Source organism: Leptodactylus fuscus, chromosome 3 (genome assembly GCF_031893055.1).
Source record: "Leptodactylus fuscus isolate aLepFus1 chromosome 3, aLepFus1.hap2, whole genome shotgun sequence".
Taxonomy (NCBI): domain Eukaryota; kingdom Metazoa; phylum Chordata; class Amphibia; order Anura; family Leptodactylidae; genus Leptodactylus; species Leptodactylus fuscus.
Genome location: NC_134267.1, coordinates 130,625,330 through 130,642,871, shown reverse-complemented (window position 1 = coordinate 130,642,871; position 17,542 = coordinate 130,625,330). Strand labels below are relative to the sequence as shown.

Here is a 17,542-nt window from a genome sequence, read left to right as displayed (position 1 = left end):
GCCGCATGTGGCCCACACTGTCGCCTGGATCGCTCACTAACAGGGAATCCGATTCCCCGTTAGTGAGCGTATCGCCGCTTTCAGTTGTATGTGCATTTGCACATACAACTGAAAGCTGTCAGGGGCCGCCCGACCGCGGCCTACACTGACTACAGAGAGTGACCTCTGCCCCCAACGCAGGCGCGATGATGTCATCGCTCCTGCAGTCTGAAGGAGGAGGACGCACCACGGCGGCTCTTCATGTGTAAGTATGACAGTGTGGGTGTGATTGTACTAATGAGCATAAAATACAGGGGGGGAGAGTACTGATGAGGGGGGAAGGTACTCCCCCCACTGTATTATATGCTCATCAGTACCCTCCCCCCACTGTATTATATGCTCATCAGCATATAATATAGTGGGGGGAGGGTACTAATGCGCATATAATACAGTGGGGGGAGGGTACTGATGAGCATATAATACAGTGGGGGGAGGGTACTGATGAGCATATAATATAGTGGGGGGGGGGTACTGATGAGCATATAATACAGGGGGGGTACTGATGAGCATATAATACAGGGGTACTGATGAACATATAATACAGTGGGGGGAGGGTACTGATGAGCATATAATGCAGTGGGGGGGTACTGATGAGCATATAATATAGTGGGGGGGGTACTGAGGAGTATATAATACAGTGGTGGGGTTACTGAGGAGTATATAATACAGTGTGGGGGGGTTACTGAGGAGTATATAATACTGTGGGGTAGGGGGGTGTACTGAGGAGCATATAATATAGTGGGGGGAGGGTACTGATGAGCATATAATATAGTGGGGGGGGGGGTACTGAGGAGTATATAATACAGTGGGGTGGGGGGGTTACTGATGAGCATATAATACAGTGGTAGGGTTACTGAGGAATATATAATACAGTGGGGGTACTGAGGAGTATATAATACAGTGTGTGTGGGGGTACTGAGGAGTATTCAATACAGTGTGGGGGGTACTGAGGAGTATATAATACAGTGGGGGGTACTGAGGAGCATATAATACTGTGGGGTGGGGGCATACTGAGGAGCAGGGGTGAACCTAGCCTTTTTGCCACCTGAGGCGAAATATTTCGGCCCTCCAGTGTTTTGAGGGACAGTGAACTGGCCCCGTGTTTGAAAAGTTTGAGGACCCCTGTTTTAAAGCATGGGAGTGCTGCTGTGATGTGATAAACAACAATGTAGTGCAGCATCACAGCTGAGCCCAAACACTTCTAGGGCTCTTCAGTGTGATGTTCAATTTATCATTACCCACTAGGTACATACAGTTCTCAGATGATTCACAGTGATATATTTTGCTCAGATACATACCTTATATAATACTATACAGAACTTGGTCCATTTATTGACTATAAAGGTACCTGTGTCCTACAGTGGCCGCATGATGCATATCTTTGTACAAAGTGCAACATGTTGGCCAAGTATGTGCACTGTGGTTTTCACAGTGGTGCCAAAAAAATTGTACAGTGTTGTGTTATTGCACACTGAATTTTGCCATATAGTCCGATGATAAATAGTACTCTATAGCGAACACACATGGTGCATACACTTCTTTGACAAAGTGGATAAGGTGCATTGGCCACACAGCACCATACTTTGCCTATATAAACAGCGCAAACCGCGGCCTCTGATGCCACACCAAAGGCACAGACTCTGTGGTCCACATCAGTCAGCTTCAGTTGATATTTCCAAGTCTGCATAAGGCATTAAAAGCTCCGCTATATTGATATTTTCCCAAGTCCTTGGCAGGCCAGATTAAGAAAAGTTTAGCACAGTGTCTGAAATATTTTTTTTTATCCCTACAACTAGACTTAGAATTTAGGTTTATGTTGCCAATTTAAAGCTATGATGATATCTGTGCAGGAATCTGTGCCTGAAGTCAGCGGAAGATAAAGTCTTGTATGCATGGCTTTTAATCTGCTGCTTTCAATTAAAAAAAAAAAAAAAAAAATGGACACCAATACTAATAGTGGTCAGTGAGGTCCATCATGCTCAATTGGTAGCTGCTGTTTAGCTTTCTCTCTGTCTGTTCTGTTGGAGGATCAGAACAACAGACAGCCTGGCACAGAAGTGAACCTAGCCTTACCTATTTTTTTGAAGCATCTTGTTTTATAGTTTGCTTGCTTGCACTATTACTATTATGATATATTGTTGTTTATTGACATTTATAAAATGGATGGCTAAGCTCAGTCCACATTCCCCAGTGCTGTGCTGGATCCCCAGAAGCGACTTCTAATGGTGTCTGTCCAGCATCTGTGAAGCTCTCCAAATCATTTACTGCTTTATTACAAGCTGATTTGTAATGGCCATACACGGTGTATATGTGTGCGTTTATAAATAGATGGATACAGGTGTATACTGTATGTAACTAAAAAGGAAAAAAAAAGAACATCAGCAGAAAACCCAATAGAACTTGGGTGCACGTCCCACAGGTCAGTGACAATGACCAAGAGGAAAATTTTTAAAAAAGGCAATACTCCAATATATGTAAAATCTTTCATTAGGCTTTCCTTAGAGGACTGTTATTAGTCGCACTTTTGGGCTAATAAAACTCATTTTTTCATCTATTGGAGTGCTGCCTTTTTTGATGTTTGACAAAGTAATAAAATATATATTTTTTTCTTTTCAGACCAAATGACCCTAACGCCTTGCAACTAATCAGTAGTCGAAATTTGAAGTTGCACTTTAACCTACATAGAGGCCTTCATCACCACATCAATTTAATGTTTGATTACTTTCACCTCTCTGTCATATCTATCGTGGTTCATGGGTCCTTGGTTGCGTTGCATCAGCCCCTCATCAGGTGAATATGTGAAAAGATTTTATATGTTTAAAAAAAGGGAATGTCTAGGAATTGGACAAACCCGTGTGGAGGTGTAAAATAATCACCGGTCCCGTGTAACGCACATGACTCCTAAGACCAATCACTGGTCTCTGGTAAGTAACCAGTGACGTCACTGTTCCCTCTCCCCTTTTAAAGAACCTTCAAATGATGTGCATTATTTTATTATAAGTAATGTTACTTGACACTTGCTAAAAGGAGAATGCAATCCAAATAATGAGAAAAACATGTATTTAATTCCTTCTATCACTGAGAAAAACTCCAAGAAACTCACCGTGTACCAATCCCTACAAAGAGACTACACCATGGCCACCTACCTGGAGAGAATACGCCACCCCAAACACAGACAGACCCTGAGCCGGTACAGACTGAGCGCCCACAACCTAGAGATAGAGACGGGGCGATACAGGCAGACGTACAAGCCACGGGAGAACAGACTGTGCCAGCACTGTGACCAGGGGGCCCTAGAACATGAGACCCACTTCCTGCTACACTGCACCAAATACTCCGCTGTGAGGGACGTCTACTACCAAAGACTCTCTGTCCACATCCCAGACTTCATATCTGCAGACGAGAAGAGGAAACTCTACATCCTACTGGGAGAAGAAGAGGCCACTGTGGAGATCGCTGCCCAATACGTGTCCAGCTGTCACCAAATAAGAGGAAGATGAGACTCCACGGACTGTTATATTTATCCCAATACACCCACCCCACCCCCACCTCCCCATATAGCAGTCACCAACGAAGAGGAAGATGAGACTCCACGGACTGTTATACCCTAAACCAACCGCCCCGCCCCACCCCACCTCCCCATATAATGGTCACCAACGAAGAGGAAGATGAGACTCCACGGACTGTTATACCCCAAACCACCCACCCCACCATACCCACCACTCACCCACCCGAGTCCAACTCCCCCCCCTCCCCCTCCCCCCCCGCCCCACACACACACACACTTTACTAGCTTTGGCAATGCCAAATATCTATTCGGACGTGCCAATTAATCTTTTTTGATTTGATTTGAAAAAGATTTGGACAAAGACATTTTCCAACCACTTTATGCGAATTACTCACTGTATGGGTCATCTGTGTGGGCTCGACACCTGGACCATGGACACACCAGCTGAGAGTGCATATACCCACACCTAGTACTGAATAGGAGCGAGTGGCCTGCACACGTTTGTCGTCCTGGAGGCCTTTGGAACTGCTGATCTTTTCAGAGTCCGGTTTTGGACTCCAAAAGATCACATGCTAATGACCTACCTTGTCAAATCAATATTTGTTGTGACCACCCTTTGGAAAAGGAGTCCTGGAAATGATGATATTGCACCCACAGGTACCTGATCTCATCATTGAGTCTGTCTGGGACATCATAAAAGAGACAGCAGATTTTGAGCAAGCCTTTATCCACTGAGGATCTGTACTTAGTTCTCAAAGAACTTCCCTGATTCTGTTTTGAAAGAAAAGGGGTGTAAAATATGAATCTGATATAGACTTCTGTTTTTTTGTTAACTTATTAGTCTATTTTGCCAGTTAACCAAATTGACACTTCTTTAGGCACACCTGCCTGAAACTTTTGTACATCCTGTATCCTTTATTTTAACTTTGCATTGCAACTGCCTGATATGTTTGCAATATCCTTTTCTTGATCTTTGTATTTCTTTTTTCGATAGCAACTATGCTGATACTATTTGCTTTTATCCCTTGTGCTCCAGCTTTCACCGTACAATGAAGAATACCTGGCTGAACAGAAATGCACCAGCCCAGAGCAAGGAGTCACCTATCCCAACACTGGAAAGTGTAGTGTTCGGCAGCAACTACACAAAGCAGCTGTCTGCAGATGTAAGAAATGCTATTGCTTTATCTGAGTAAACTATGCAGAAGAGTGGCTGTGCTTGGAATGGGGAACTCAACATCCTGATTACTCACTTTATGATGACCATGTCACTTTAGGAATGAAAACATTGTAAGGCTAGGTTCACACTTGCACTGTGCCTTCCGTCATTCGTATCCACCATGGGATATACAGTCCTATGAAAAAGTTTGGGCACCCCTATTAATCTTAATCATTTTTAGTTCTAAATATCTTGGTGTTTGCAACAGCCATTTCAGTTTGATATATCTGATAACTGATGGACACAGTAATATTTCAGGATTGAAATGAGGTTTATTGTACTAACAGAAAATGTGCAATATGCATTAAACCAAAATTTGACCGGTGCAAAAGTATGGGCACCTCAACAGAAACGTGACATTAATATTTAGTAGATCCTCCTTTTGCAAAGATAACAGCCTCTAGTCGCTTCCTGCAGATTTTAGTCAGTTCCTGGATCCTGGATGAAGGTATTTTGGATCATTCCTCTTTACAAAACAATTCAAGTTCAGTTAAGTTAGATGGTCGCCGAGCATGGACAGCCCGCTTCAAATCATCCCACAGATGTTCAATGATATTCAGGTCTGGGGACTGGGATGGCCATTCCAGAACATTGTCATTGTTCCTCTGCATGAATGCCTGAGTCGATTTGGAGCGGTGTTTTGGATCATTGTCTTGCTGAAATATCCATCTCCGGCGTAACTTCAACTTCGTCACTGATTCTTGAACATTATTCTCAAGAATCTGCTGATACTGAGTGGAATCCATGCGACCCTCAACTTTAACAAGATTCCCGGTGCCGGCATTGGCCACACAGCCGCAAAGCATGATGGAAACTCCACCAAATTTTACAGTGGGTAGCAAGTGTTTTTCTTGGAATGCTGTTTTTTTTGGGCGCCATGCATAACGCCTTTTTGCATGACCAAACAACTCAATCTTTGTTTCATCAGTCCACAGGACCTTCTTCCAAAATGAAGCTGGCTTGTCCAAATGTGCTTTTACGTACCTCAGGTGACTCTGTTCGTGGCGTGCTTGCAGAAATGGCTTGTTTCTCATCACTCTCCCATACAGCTTCTCCTTGTGCAAAGTGCGCTGTATAGTTGACCGATGCACAGTGACACCATCTGCAGCAAGATGATGCTGCAGCTCTTTGGAGGTGGTCTCTGGATTGTCCTTGACTATTCTCACCATTCTTCTTCTCTGCCTTTCTGATATTTTTCTTGGCCTGCCACTTCTGGGCTTAACAAGAACTGTCCCTGTGGTCTTCCATTTCCTTATTATGTTCCTCACAGTGGAAACTGACAGGTTAAATCTCTGAGACAACTTTTTGTATCCTTCCCCTGAACAACTATGTTGAACAATCTTTGTTTTCAGATCATTTGAGAGCGGGCTGTCCATGCTCGGTGACCATCAAACTTAACTGAACTTGAACTGTTTTGTAAAGAGGAATGGTCCAAAATACCTTCATCCAGGAACTGATTAAAAGCTACAGGAAGCGACTAGAGGCTGTTATCTGTGCAAAAGGAGGATCTAAGAAATATTAATGTCACTTTTCTGTTGAGGTGCCCATACTTTTGCACTGGTCAAATTTTGGTTTAATGCATATTGCACATTTTCTGTTAGTACAATAAATCTCATTTCAATCCTGAAATATTACTGTGTCCATCAGTTATTAGATATATCAAACTGAAATGGCTGCTGCAAACACCAAAATATTTGGAACTAAAAATGATTAAGATTAATAGGGGTGCCCAAACTTTTTCATAGGACTGTATGTGGAGTTCATCGGGTGTCTGACGGGTTTCCACTGGTTTTATACTGACACAACAGAGAGAAAAGTCCCCCGTGCAGGGCTTTTCTCTCCACCGATTTTCGGTAGAATATGCAATGGAGTCTCTTACGGAGACTCTGATACAAATGTGAACACAGCCTAAAATATCTTTCTATCTATCTATCTATCTATCTATCTATCTATCTATCTATCTATCTATCTATCTATCTACCATTTACATACAGTTCTGGTTCTAGATTTGTGTTGAATTTAAACTTACACAGTAAGAAAGAAACAATGGGAATGGTCTGGTCTAACTACTTAGCCCCTATATTGCCTGTATGCATTCTCTTCAACCTTTTTAGAGTAATTTGTTTATGTATCTTTTAGGGTAACAGCTTTGTGGTCCAAGAATGTTTCCTACAACATGCCTACAACTTTCACTATACACTCTGTGCCTGTTTACTGTCGTCTTTTAAAGGACTATACAGTTACTTCATGACTGTAACCAAGGAGCTACCCTCTTCACTAAAGTTGGAGTTGGGTAAGTATGGTAATGACGGCCTACTTCTCGCATCTAGGGCTTTTCTGTCTTCTCTACCTGCTTTGCTTTGATTCCTTGAATCTCTCTACACCATATTATAAGCACACTTTTCTCCTTTTAGTTTCACGCACTCAGGCAGTATTTTAAATGTTGCAGACACTATTGCTTCATTTGTGGACTGCATCTAATTTGAGATGTTTAGGTTATGTAAATTTTTAAAAATAATTTTATGAATATATAGTGTGGTGTGAGGAAGCTTGTGAACTTTATAAAATTTTTGGAACTTCTGTACAAGCTTAATCTTAAAGGCGGCCTGTCACCAGGAATAGAGGTGTGCCAGAGCCTCCAAGAGCTTTGTACTCTGGCACGCCTATTACACGTGAGCCTTATTTACAATGGCTGGTTTGAGAGTTTGTTTCCTGATGACAGAGTCCCTTTTAAGAGTTACTCCAGTTTCATCTCTTCATGGCTGAAATGGTAATAGCCCTGTCCCGGCCTCCCTGAGCTGGTCAGGAATTTCAGAAGCAGCTGACTGTGTTAGTGCTACGGTTTCCATAGGTCCCATAAAATTAAGGAAACAGGGTATTTTATTGTGCTGTTTTTCACAACTCCTGTGAGAGTCATGGAAACAGGGTAGAACAGCTGCGTTCAGCTATTTCTGTAACATCTGACCTTGTGGTTGGCAGAGGGAACATCATATTCTCACCATTGTATGTCCAGGAAGGGAATACACCTTTTAAATGTATTCAAATCTTGATAAAAAAAATATAATAAAATCAATTTTTACTCCTACCTTGTTACCTGTCAGACTGCCTTACACACTGTGACTCATTTGGTTATTGCTACCAGTATTAGACTGTGCAAGCACATACCATTAGTACATGTGTAATGGTAATACCCACTTGTCAACTCAGTCTTTCAGTAAATTCCTAGCAGGAACGACAGAGTAGAGGTATTAGTAAAGATGATCCAGAATTCTTGAAGAATAAACCTATTTTCTGAAATAAACATGCCAGATGATGTGCCAGGCCATTTTCATTCTAGTAGCCATGTGGCTATTCCATTGATTTCTGACCTATTATTCGGTATTAATTTGTATTATTGTATTTGTTAGTGTTAAGAATGATTTGTGCAGAATTTCAGAACATTGACAAGGGTTGACAAACTTTCTAACACCCACGTATATACTCTTAATACTGTTTATTTATTGTTTGTACTATTTTGATAGTAGGCATTTGCTTGTCTCATAATGTTGCTTGGATATTTTTTAGGATAGACCTGAAAATAACCTCTGGTTTGGGAACATTGGTGCCTTCATTTATACTAATGACTAACCATGCTCGGAAGTAAACCCTGGTGGTTGGGTGCCCCATTAGTCAGCTCTTACTCTCATGTGTACAGGAATGTGCATGTTCCTAGCCAGTCTAGCACAGGGTGTACTTTGTACAGTTCTCTCCTTTTTCCTGTTAGTTTATCAGCATCTCTCTTTTTTTTTCCTTCTTTGTTTTCCTTTGCTTAGTTATGATGTACATTTGTCTTTCCATGTCGTGTAACCATCTCACAATACAACATGAAAAGATGTAACTGAAGAGGTAGATGTGCATTTGTTGTACATGGCCCTGCATTAACCTTCTAAAATGATATTGCAATGTATATTCACACCTTACTAGGCGGTCTGGTCAGAGTCCTTCAATGTACATCATAGAAAAGCTGTCTAAATCTACTGGCTCTCTGTGCTTTACTTGACAACTTTCCTTGACTTGCTGTCCATCTTCTTACTAACATAAAGTTAAGTCATAAAGCACAGATATGACAGGAATGTAATTAGTACATATGTGTGCCATCCTTACAATCAGCCAAGCCCCGCATGCAGGTCCTTTATGAACGTCTTCTCAGAAGAAAATATCCGTGGCCCACAAGAGACGACGCTCTGGGTATGTGTCAACATAAAGGACAGTGATGTATGATGGATCTGTAACACATTACAATTGCATAGAACTGTTTATTTCTAGATACTGTAGCACTTGTGCCGTCTAAGCATTGCAACATTCTATTTCAGTGTAGCAAGGGCAAAACGAAAGAGGGATTCCACTTTAATACTTCACTTTCAACTCTGATTATAAATCTTTAGCATATATAAAATGCTAGAACAACTCACAAAGATTGACAGCATTACTGCATGCATTCCGTCCATCAGGTTTACTATGTTTCACTTTTTATTTTTTTGATCATTTGCATTTTCACCCTTTGTACATTCCTTTCCATTTGGCAAAAAACACCTTTGTGGAAATTTTTTTTCTTTTTTTTTTTGCATTGTACTTATTTGAGCTACAAAAAATATTTTAACAGAGTTTTATTTAAAATTCAGCAGTTTTACACTGCAGACCGCTTTTTCGAGATACAAAAAAGTTGTATATGTTTTGTTACACAGCAGGCAGAGGCTCTGTGCTTTTTAGTTTTTGGACTACAGAAGTATAGATTTTTAGGGACTGGTTTTGGATGCCTTGTTGCTTTCCAGAGCCCCAGAGGTACCAGTAAAGTGGATATCTTGAAGAAGTAAACCGTTTTGTAAACTATACCACTCAAGGAATTTATCAAGGGTTGATGGTGAGCTAATGGTGAAGAGTAAATATTGCAGTTTTTCCAGTTGTACACCATTTCAGTGCCTAGTATGATGTACATTGGTCCTATTCTAATTCATTGTACTCAAGCAAGATACTCACTAGGTATCAGACTGTGATTTCAGCACTTGTACCGCTTGGCACACAACTTCTTTTCTCTATGCTGATATGGTAGGTATGCCTGGCAGCCCCTTTAAAGGGTAACTCCTTCTTTTTGTTTTTGTTAAAAGCTATTGTGTTGGGGGTGTTTGGTGACCATTTTTGTAACATACTTTATTAACCTATCTAACTCACTTTTTAGTATAAAACAGGCTGTAACATTCTCCTTAGCAACCCTCTAACTCAGACCTGGGCAAAGCACAGCCCGCGGGCCATATCTGGCCCTCTGACTGATTCAGTCTGGCCCGCATAGCTTGACTAGGGAGGCGTGTCTTAGTGCCAGCAGGACAGTTCAAGAAGATGGAGACATGTGGTGTGTGTCCTAAGATACTGAGAGGGGAAAGTGAGATGCAGGGTGTAGAATGTGTGTGTGTCTATATGTGTCTGTCTGTATGTGTGTGTCTGTCTGTGTGTGTGTGTGTGTCTCAGTAACCTAGGGGCAGAGATGGAAGGGGAATGTTATACTGGGGCAGAGATGGCAGATGGAGGGGGGGGGGCATGAAACTGGGGGCAGATGGAGGGGGGGGGCATGAAACTAGGGAAGAAATAGAGGGGGGACATGAAATGGGACAGATGAAGGGGGTTATGAAACTGAGGGAGAAAAGGAGGGGGGGACATGAAACTGGGGGTAGATGAAGGGGGCACTTAAACTGGGGGGACATTAAACTGGGGACAACTGGAGGGGGCATTAAACCATGGAGGTAGCTGGAGGGGGACCTGTCTGCCTCTAGTTGCCCCCAGTTTAATGTCACCCTCCAGCTACCCCTACGGTTTAATGTCTGCTTCCAGCTGCCCAATTTTAATGTCCCCCTCTAGTTGCCCCCAGTTTCATGTCCTGCTCCAGCTGTCATTAATTTATTGCCCCCCTCCAACTACCGCCACTGTTTAATGTCCCCCTCCAGCTGCTCCAGTTTCATGTCCCCTCTAGTTTCCACCAGTTTAAACTGGGGCACCAGGAGAGGGACTTAATACTATGGGGCAGTTGGAAGGGAACATTATAATGTGGGGGGCATATAATATACGGGTGACTGTAGGAGTATTATACTTTCTGGGGGCACATGGAAAGATGATTGGGAATGGGCGGAGTCAATGTAGAAGTAGGTGGAGCTAAATTTGCCACAGCGCAGCCCTCTAGCATAGGTTCAATTTCTTATGTGACCCCATGGGAAAATTAATTTCCCACCCCTGCTCTAACTGAACTGTTACTAAGGAAAGTCTGTACATACTTGTAGTGTAACTATGCAGAGCTGAAGCATTTACCAAAGAGGTGGATGGTCACTTCAAATTTTTCAGTTCTATGTACTACATTGAGTACAGGCAGGTGTATGCATTACTAATGGGAACCTTACAACCGGTTTTATATCTAAGGGAAGTTTGACAGGTCAATAAAGTATATTACACAAATGTTCAATCCCCCCGCCATAATTAGGGAAAAAAAAGGATAACTAATATATAAAATGGGAGCTACACTTTCTAGGCTGTGCTAAAATTAAAAGTGGAATGACTGGGTTTTTTTCGAGGACAAATTGAATACATTTTTAAAAAGGTTTAGTGACATCACTTGGTTAGAAGGACTGAAGCGATAAGACTTCCCTAAATATTCATACAAACTGGTATGTCAGTAGTTAAAGGAACTGAGCATACCTATAAAAGTCTTGTGCTAAAGTCCATGAAGGATTCTCCTTTGATCTCCCATCATATGAAAGTGTATATTCCTTCATTTCTTATTGCATCTGATATTATTAAATATTGTCTGCATCGGGTCCTGACGTGTTTTTTGATGCTTATAATTTTGGAGCTTCGTGGTCTTTATTGTGATTGTCTGATCGACAGCTGCAGGAGACTTTAACGTAAGGTGTTATGGTATACTGCTAATGTCCCCATAAAGAGGTCTTCAAGAAGGGCAGCAGTAAGCCTACTCCCATAATCTTATAACATCTATTTCTGGTTTATTTTGTCTATTTGTAGAACTTAATAGCTGCTCTAGGTACTAAAGCATATATAGGCCTCCTTTCTCTGCCACCATTCACATTCCTTGGATTGCTACTTTGACCACACTAGCTTCTTGAGATGTCCAGCATTGCTATTTTAAAGGTGCTCTATCAGCAAAATTTTGCTGTATGAGCCCCACATATGCGTGAATAACCTTTAAAAAGGCTATTCAGGCACCGCTAATGTTATTTTAACCCCCACCCCCGTTTTAAAATAATACCCTAAAAACGAATATGCTAATTATACTTATCATGCACGGTGGGCGGTCATGCACTGTCCGAAGTCATCTTCTTGCACACCTTCCTCTTTCTTCTTGCAGTGACGCCCTCCGGTCCTGGCTCTTCCCCAGCTTCATCGTCCTCTTCATCGTACGCTCGTGTAGCTCTAAGGGGAACTGACCATACTGAGCATGCTCAGTAGCTCATTACCCCCCGTACACCCGGAGGAAGCGCTACTACGCATGCGCGGGATTTGAACTAATCCCACTGGAAGAAGAGGACGATGAAAGAGCGTGGAAGAGCCAGGACAGGAGGACATCACTGCAAGAACCGGAAGGTGAGCCAGAAGATGATGTCTGACAGTGCATGACCGGCCACCGTACACGATAAGTATAATTAGCATATTCGTTTTTAGGGTATTGTTTTAAAACTTGGGGAGGGGGGGTTAAAATAAGATTAGCTGTGCCTGAATAGCCTTTTTAAAGTCTATTCACACATATGTGGGGCTCATACAGCAAAATTTTGCTGATAGAGCCCGTTTAAAGGCAGTGCTAGTATTCAGTTGACTTCTTTTTCCTCCCACAGAACAATATTATAAGACATCCCCCATCCTTTTTGCTTTTGTTTTTGACAAGTCCGTATTCTGTCATTTAAAATGTGTGGTTTTGTATTATGTCTGAAATACCATCCAAGAATGTCTCTGATCCTTGTATATTTCACATATATAGCTAATAATAGGTATCACTTTTATCACAAGTTTTATGTTTCATAATCACTGCCAAGTGCACAATGGTACCACTGCCCATCATGTTTAGAGTTGCTCAGAGCAGCAAATTTGTTAAAAGGGAGTCTGTCAATATTAAATTGATAATAAACTGAATCCCAGTACCTTGAAACCTACAGTTTCCAAATATGGCTCTGATATTCAATTTTGCAGCACTATTTTTATGTAAATTACTGTTTAATTTGTATGCAAATTAGGGTAAAATTACTTACCCTGAGAATCCAGAGCTGAGATTGAAGCCCAGGAAAACTAAGACTCCCTCAAAGCTCTTTTCTAGTTTGCATATTAATTTGATGTCAATATACATAAAAATAGGGCTTCTAAGCTGAATAACATAAACATATTTGGAAACTGTAGAATAACTTGTACAAGGTACTGGGATTAGGTTTATAACCAATTTACTGTTTACAAAATCCCTTTAAACGCTGCATATTAAAGATTCGTTCAGATCATACCTACTGTAATGTGATTGCACATTATACTACACAACATTTATTTTGAAAGTTCCATGAAATCTTACACATTATGTTTTACTCCTTCAGAAAAGATCGATGTGGATGCCCGACTCGCAGAATTGTGTGAAGATGTTAAGGCATGTATATATTCACATTCTCTGATTCTTCGTATGCGATTGCCCTAAATTATATCGTGACGATAATTTCATATATGTAAACCAGCATTGTATAATCATCCTCTCTCGTAAAAGTTATGGACAGTCTGTCCAAGTTGTGGTAAAGTACCTAATAATAATAATAATAATATTATTATTAACTATTTCATTTTTCTTCAGAAAATCGATAATCCTGATGAACTGGCAGAACTAATCAACATGAACCTTGCACAGCTTTGCTCACTGCTGATGGCACTTTGGGGACAGTTTCTTGAAGTTATCGTTTTGCAAGATGAAATCACAGGGATTGTTGCACAGGAACATCACACTCTAAGAGTGAGCAGCCATCTTTATTATGTCTTTTTCATTATCTTTATTTTGTATACTCTGTTATTAATATTGTGTATACAACTTTGTATACAGTTTCTAAAACCATTCCTTGTATTTTGTTAAAGAGGACCTTTCATCACTTGGAGCACATGCGGTTTTATATATCGCTAGAAAGCTGACAGTGTACTGAATTCAGCGCACTGTCTGCTTTCACGATCTGTGCCCCAGGTGAAGAGCTATCGGTACCGTAGCTCTTCACCATCAGAAGGGTGTTCCTGATAATGAGTCAGAAAAGCCCTTCTTCACAGCAGCGCCTATAGCGTATATAGCCTATAATGCCCCCTCCGCTCCTGATAGTGCTCGTCCATAGATGAGTACTGGGGGAGGCATTCCTCACCGCTCTCACAGCACAGCGCTATAGGTGCTACTGTGAGAAAGGGCATTCCTGACTGACTGTCAGGAACGTCCTTCTGAAGATGAAGAGCTATGGTACCGGCACAGATAGCTCTTCACCTGGGGCACAGATCGTGAAATAGTGCGCTGAATTCAGCGCACTGTCTGCTTTCTAACAGTATATAAAACTGCATGTGCCTCAAGTGATGAAAGGTCCTCTTTATCCAAAACTTAAAGTGTATATGATCTATGAGACAGACCCACTTTCCCCCTGCAACTTTGATTAATGTAGCATCCATTAAAGAAGACCTTTCACCACTCCCAAAATATCCAGCTCTTTGCATCATTTAATAGACACTGTTCCACTGATTTCAGCACAGTTGGACTTTTTTCTGTAGCCCCCCACTGTTCCTGAGCAATCAATGCTGTTAATTTTGGTGTCTCATATTCTATATGGGTGTTGTACAGTCAGAAGGGCATTATCAGGCAGGAGCAGTCAAGGGATGTGATTCTGAGCTCTGACACTGGCTCTGACTCTTGGATCCAGTCGCGTACCATTGGGAGTAGAAGTGCTCTTCCGCAACAGTCTGGGAATAAACATGTGAGCTGCAATTAGGAAGAATCCAATGAGGGATTGGAGTCGCTTTTTGAGCTTGTGGGGAAACCTAGAGAGTAGTAAGGTGGAAGGGGTGTCATCAAGTTGGACGCCAGTGATTTCGTGAATGTTCTCTATTCCCACCAAATATGGTACATTGTGCCCCTGTATCAGCCACATCACCAGCATAAATCAGAGTAATTTATAGCATGACCTAAAGGCATGCCAATGATCCATAGAGAAAGATACTCCCAGTTCCTCTCCTTATTTCCTGTTAAAAGGTGAAAGTGGGGTCGATTGTGGGTTGGAAAGAAGTGCATATATGATGGTTTAGAACCCTTAGGGGAGGGCTGGAGGAGGTGCAAAGAGTTTTTAAGGGGTGTCTGGTCCGTGTGTTGGGAGAGAAATAGTGGGGTTTGCGCGGGGGGATCTGAATTGTGTGAGAAAAGTCTCTATCACTTGTTGGGTGACATATAGTAGGGCAGAGAGGGAGGAGTTTGACTGGGAAGCCATGGAAGGACTTCAAGTAGGCTTTAGGATAGGTGAGATTCCTATGTCATTCATAATTTGGAGCGTTTGGAATGATGCCAGTCTAGTATGTTGGCGGTGACAGCGGCTAAGTAATAATGGAGGCCATTTAGGGCTGCCAGACTTCCTTGTGCTTTTTTGCTCTGGAGAGGGTTGTTTTGGTGACCCTAGGTAGTTTACAGGCCCATATGAATTTGGTGAACATGACCTGGAGTGTTTTGAAGAATGATATGGGGAGGTTGATTTTTAAGATGTTTATTTGGCCAAACTATGAGAATCGTTTAGGGTACAACTGACCAAGTTCTGTCCGGATATTGCTGAGTAAGGGGAAGAAGTTAAGGGCATAGGCATCTGATTTGCGGACAGATGAATACCAAAATATTTTATGGATTTGAGAGACCAAGAGAATGAAAAAGAAGAGTGGAAGGCTCAGATGGTTTTAGCATTGAGGGAAACGTTCAAGGCTACACTCTCATAAAGGTTGAGTTTGTAGTTGCTAAAGTAGCAATATGTTGCAATGTCTGACAAAAGAAAGGGCAAGGAAATCAGAGGTTGAGTAATGTAAAGGAGCAAATCATCTGCGAAGGCTGAGAAATTGAGGTAGATATTGTCGGAAGCCATGGATGATAGGTTTGTGACGAATCGCTATCATGAGAATTTCTTGTACTAGTGTATACTAAATGGGGGATAGCGGGCATTTCTGCAGTGTGCCGTTTGCAATGGTGAGGGGTGAAGACAGAGAGCCATTGACCTTGATCTGGGCTTGGGGGAGTGATAGAGCAAATGTGGTTTAACATATTTTGGCCTAAGCCGATTTGTGCCAGAGTGGCCTCCATGAATCCTCAATTCACCCTATCTGAGGCCTTTTCGGCATCCAATGAGAGAAGCATAAGTGGGATCAGTTGGCTTTTAGCATGGTGTATGAGAGGTGTGTGTTTTGAGAGTGTTGCCAGCTCAGCATACACATCAGGGAATTAGATACACAGCTCAGCACACAGTATCACACATCAGAGGATTAGATACACAGCTCGTCACACATCAGAGGATTAGATGCACAGCTCGTCACACATCAGAGGATTAGATACACAGCTCAGCACACAGTATCACACATCAGAGGATTAGATATGCAGCTCAGCACACACCATCACACGTTAGAGCTTTACTCCAGGTTTCAATAACAACCCAGCCATTTTTCTTCACTATTGTAGGTCAGCTTTAAAGGGACAGGACGATGTTGATGACACTGTTACACAAGGTCACATACACACAGCTTTACTCCAGGTATCTATAGCAACCGATCGCAGGTTTTTCACTGATATCCAAACTGAGATACACATGATCATATGACGCCTATGGAGATAGATACAAACGACATACAAAATAGACCAGTTCAAAATTGGGCACTTATTATGGGGTCACTACACAAATAAAAAATGAAATATACCCAAGCGAAGCCGGGTGCTCCTGCTAGTATCTATCTAAAATGAACTAAAATACACCTGGACATTAAGAGGTTAAGTTAACTGAATATAAACTTGAAACTGCTTAAAGTGTTTTCACTAGTTGTCTCATTGTATGTTTTTTAGGTTCATAGATTTGCAGAAGCTTTCTTTTGCCTTGAGCATCCTAGACAAGCAGCCCTGGCATACCAAGAACTGCAGTAAGTATGCAAATGATGCATGTAATAGCTCGCAAGAATTCTCATAATTTATCAGCCTGGAATTCAAGCAATTATGAATATACAGAATTTGTAGTTAGACATACGTGGATGATTCATCATATATAAATTAATCTCTCTGAAGACAGCGATTAGAAAGTTCTCTACCACTGAAGTGCAACCTATATTCTTAGATACTATATTGATCCAGAAATAGGCAAAACCTCATGAGACTGATGCCAGTTAAGTGGTATTAAAGAAAAATATCCTTCCCAACTCCAAATTTGGCAATTAAAATAAATCGCTGGATCAACATCCATTCCCCAGAAATCTAGTCCCTAATATTAAATGCTTTGAGCGATGCTAATGGGGTTTAACCTCCAACACTCATAGGGAACTAAACAGCCATAGCCATAAACCACCAAATCAGGCATACAACTTATTAAATATACAAGCACCCATTTTATGACTCCAAAATTAAAGGGGTTGTCAAAGGATTCATATTTTACTTACCTGTCTTGGGTTATTTCAGATGATGGACCTGGAGGTTCCTTTCACGTCAAAACCTCCGGGTCATGTAATCCAAAGCAGTAGTCAGT

At 41.6% G+C, this 17,542-nt stretch overlaps 1 protein-coding gene across 5 annotated transcripts in view; it reads left to right on the top strand.

Moving 5' to 3' along the window:
- FAM135A (family with sequence similarity 135 member A) overlaps positions 1-17,542 on the top strand; it is a 106,244-nt gene that overhangs the window by 62,910 nt on the left and 25,792 nt on the right. For 4 of the 5 annotated variants that reach the window (XM_075268321.1, XM_075268316.1, XM_075268318.1 and 1 more), the window contains 7 exons: positions 2,656-2,829; positions 4,584-4,710; positions 6,903-7,056; positions 8,913-8,990; positions 13,373-13,422; positions 13,621-13,776; positions 16,873-16,946. In XM_075268321.1, the coding sequence (XP_075124422.1) occupies positions 2,656-2,829; positions 4,584-4,710; positions 6,903-7,056; positions 8,913-8,990; positions 13,373-13,422; positions 13,621-13,776; positions 16,873-16,946 (813 nt within the window). The remainder of the gene's footprint in view (positions 1-2,655; positions 2,830-4,583; positions 4,711-6,902; positions 7,057-8,912; positions 8,991-13,372; positions 13,423-13,620; positions 13,777-16,872; positions 16,947-17,542) is intronic. The other variant, XM_075268320.1, reaches the window with a different exon arrangement.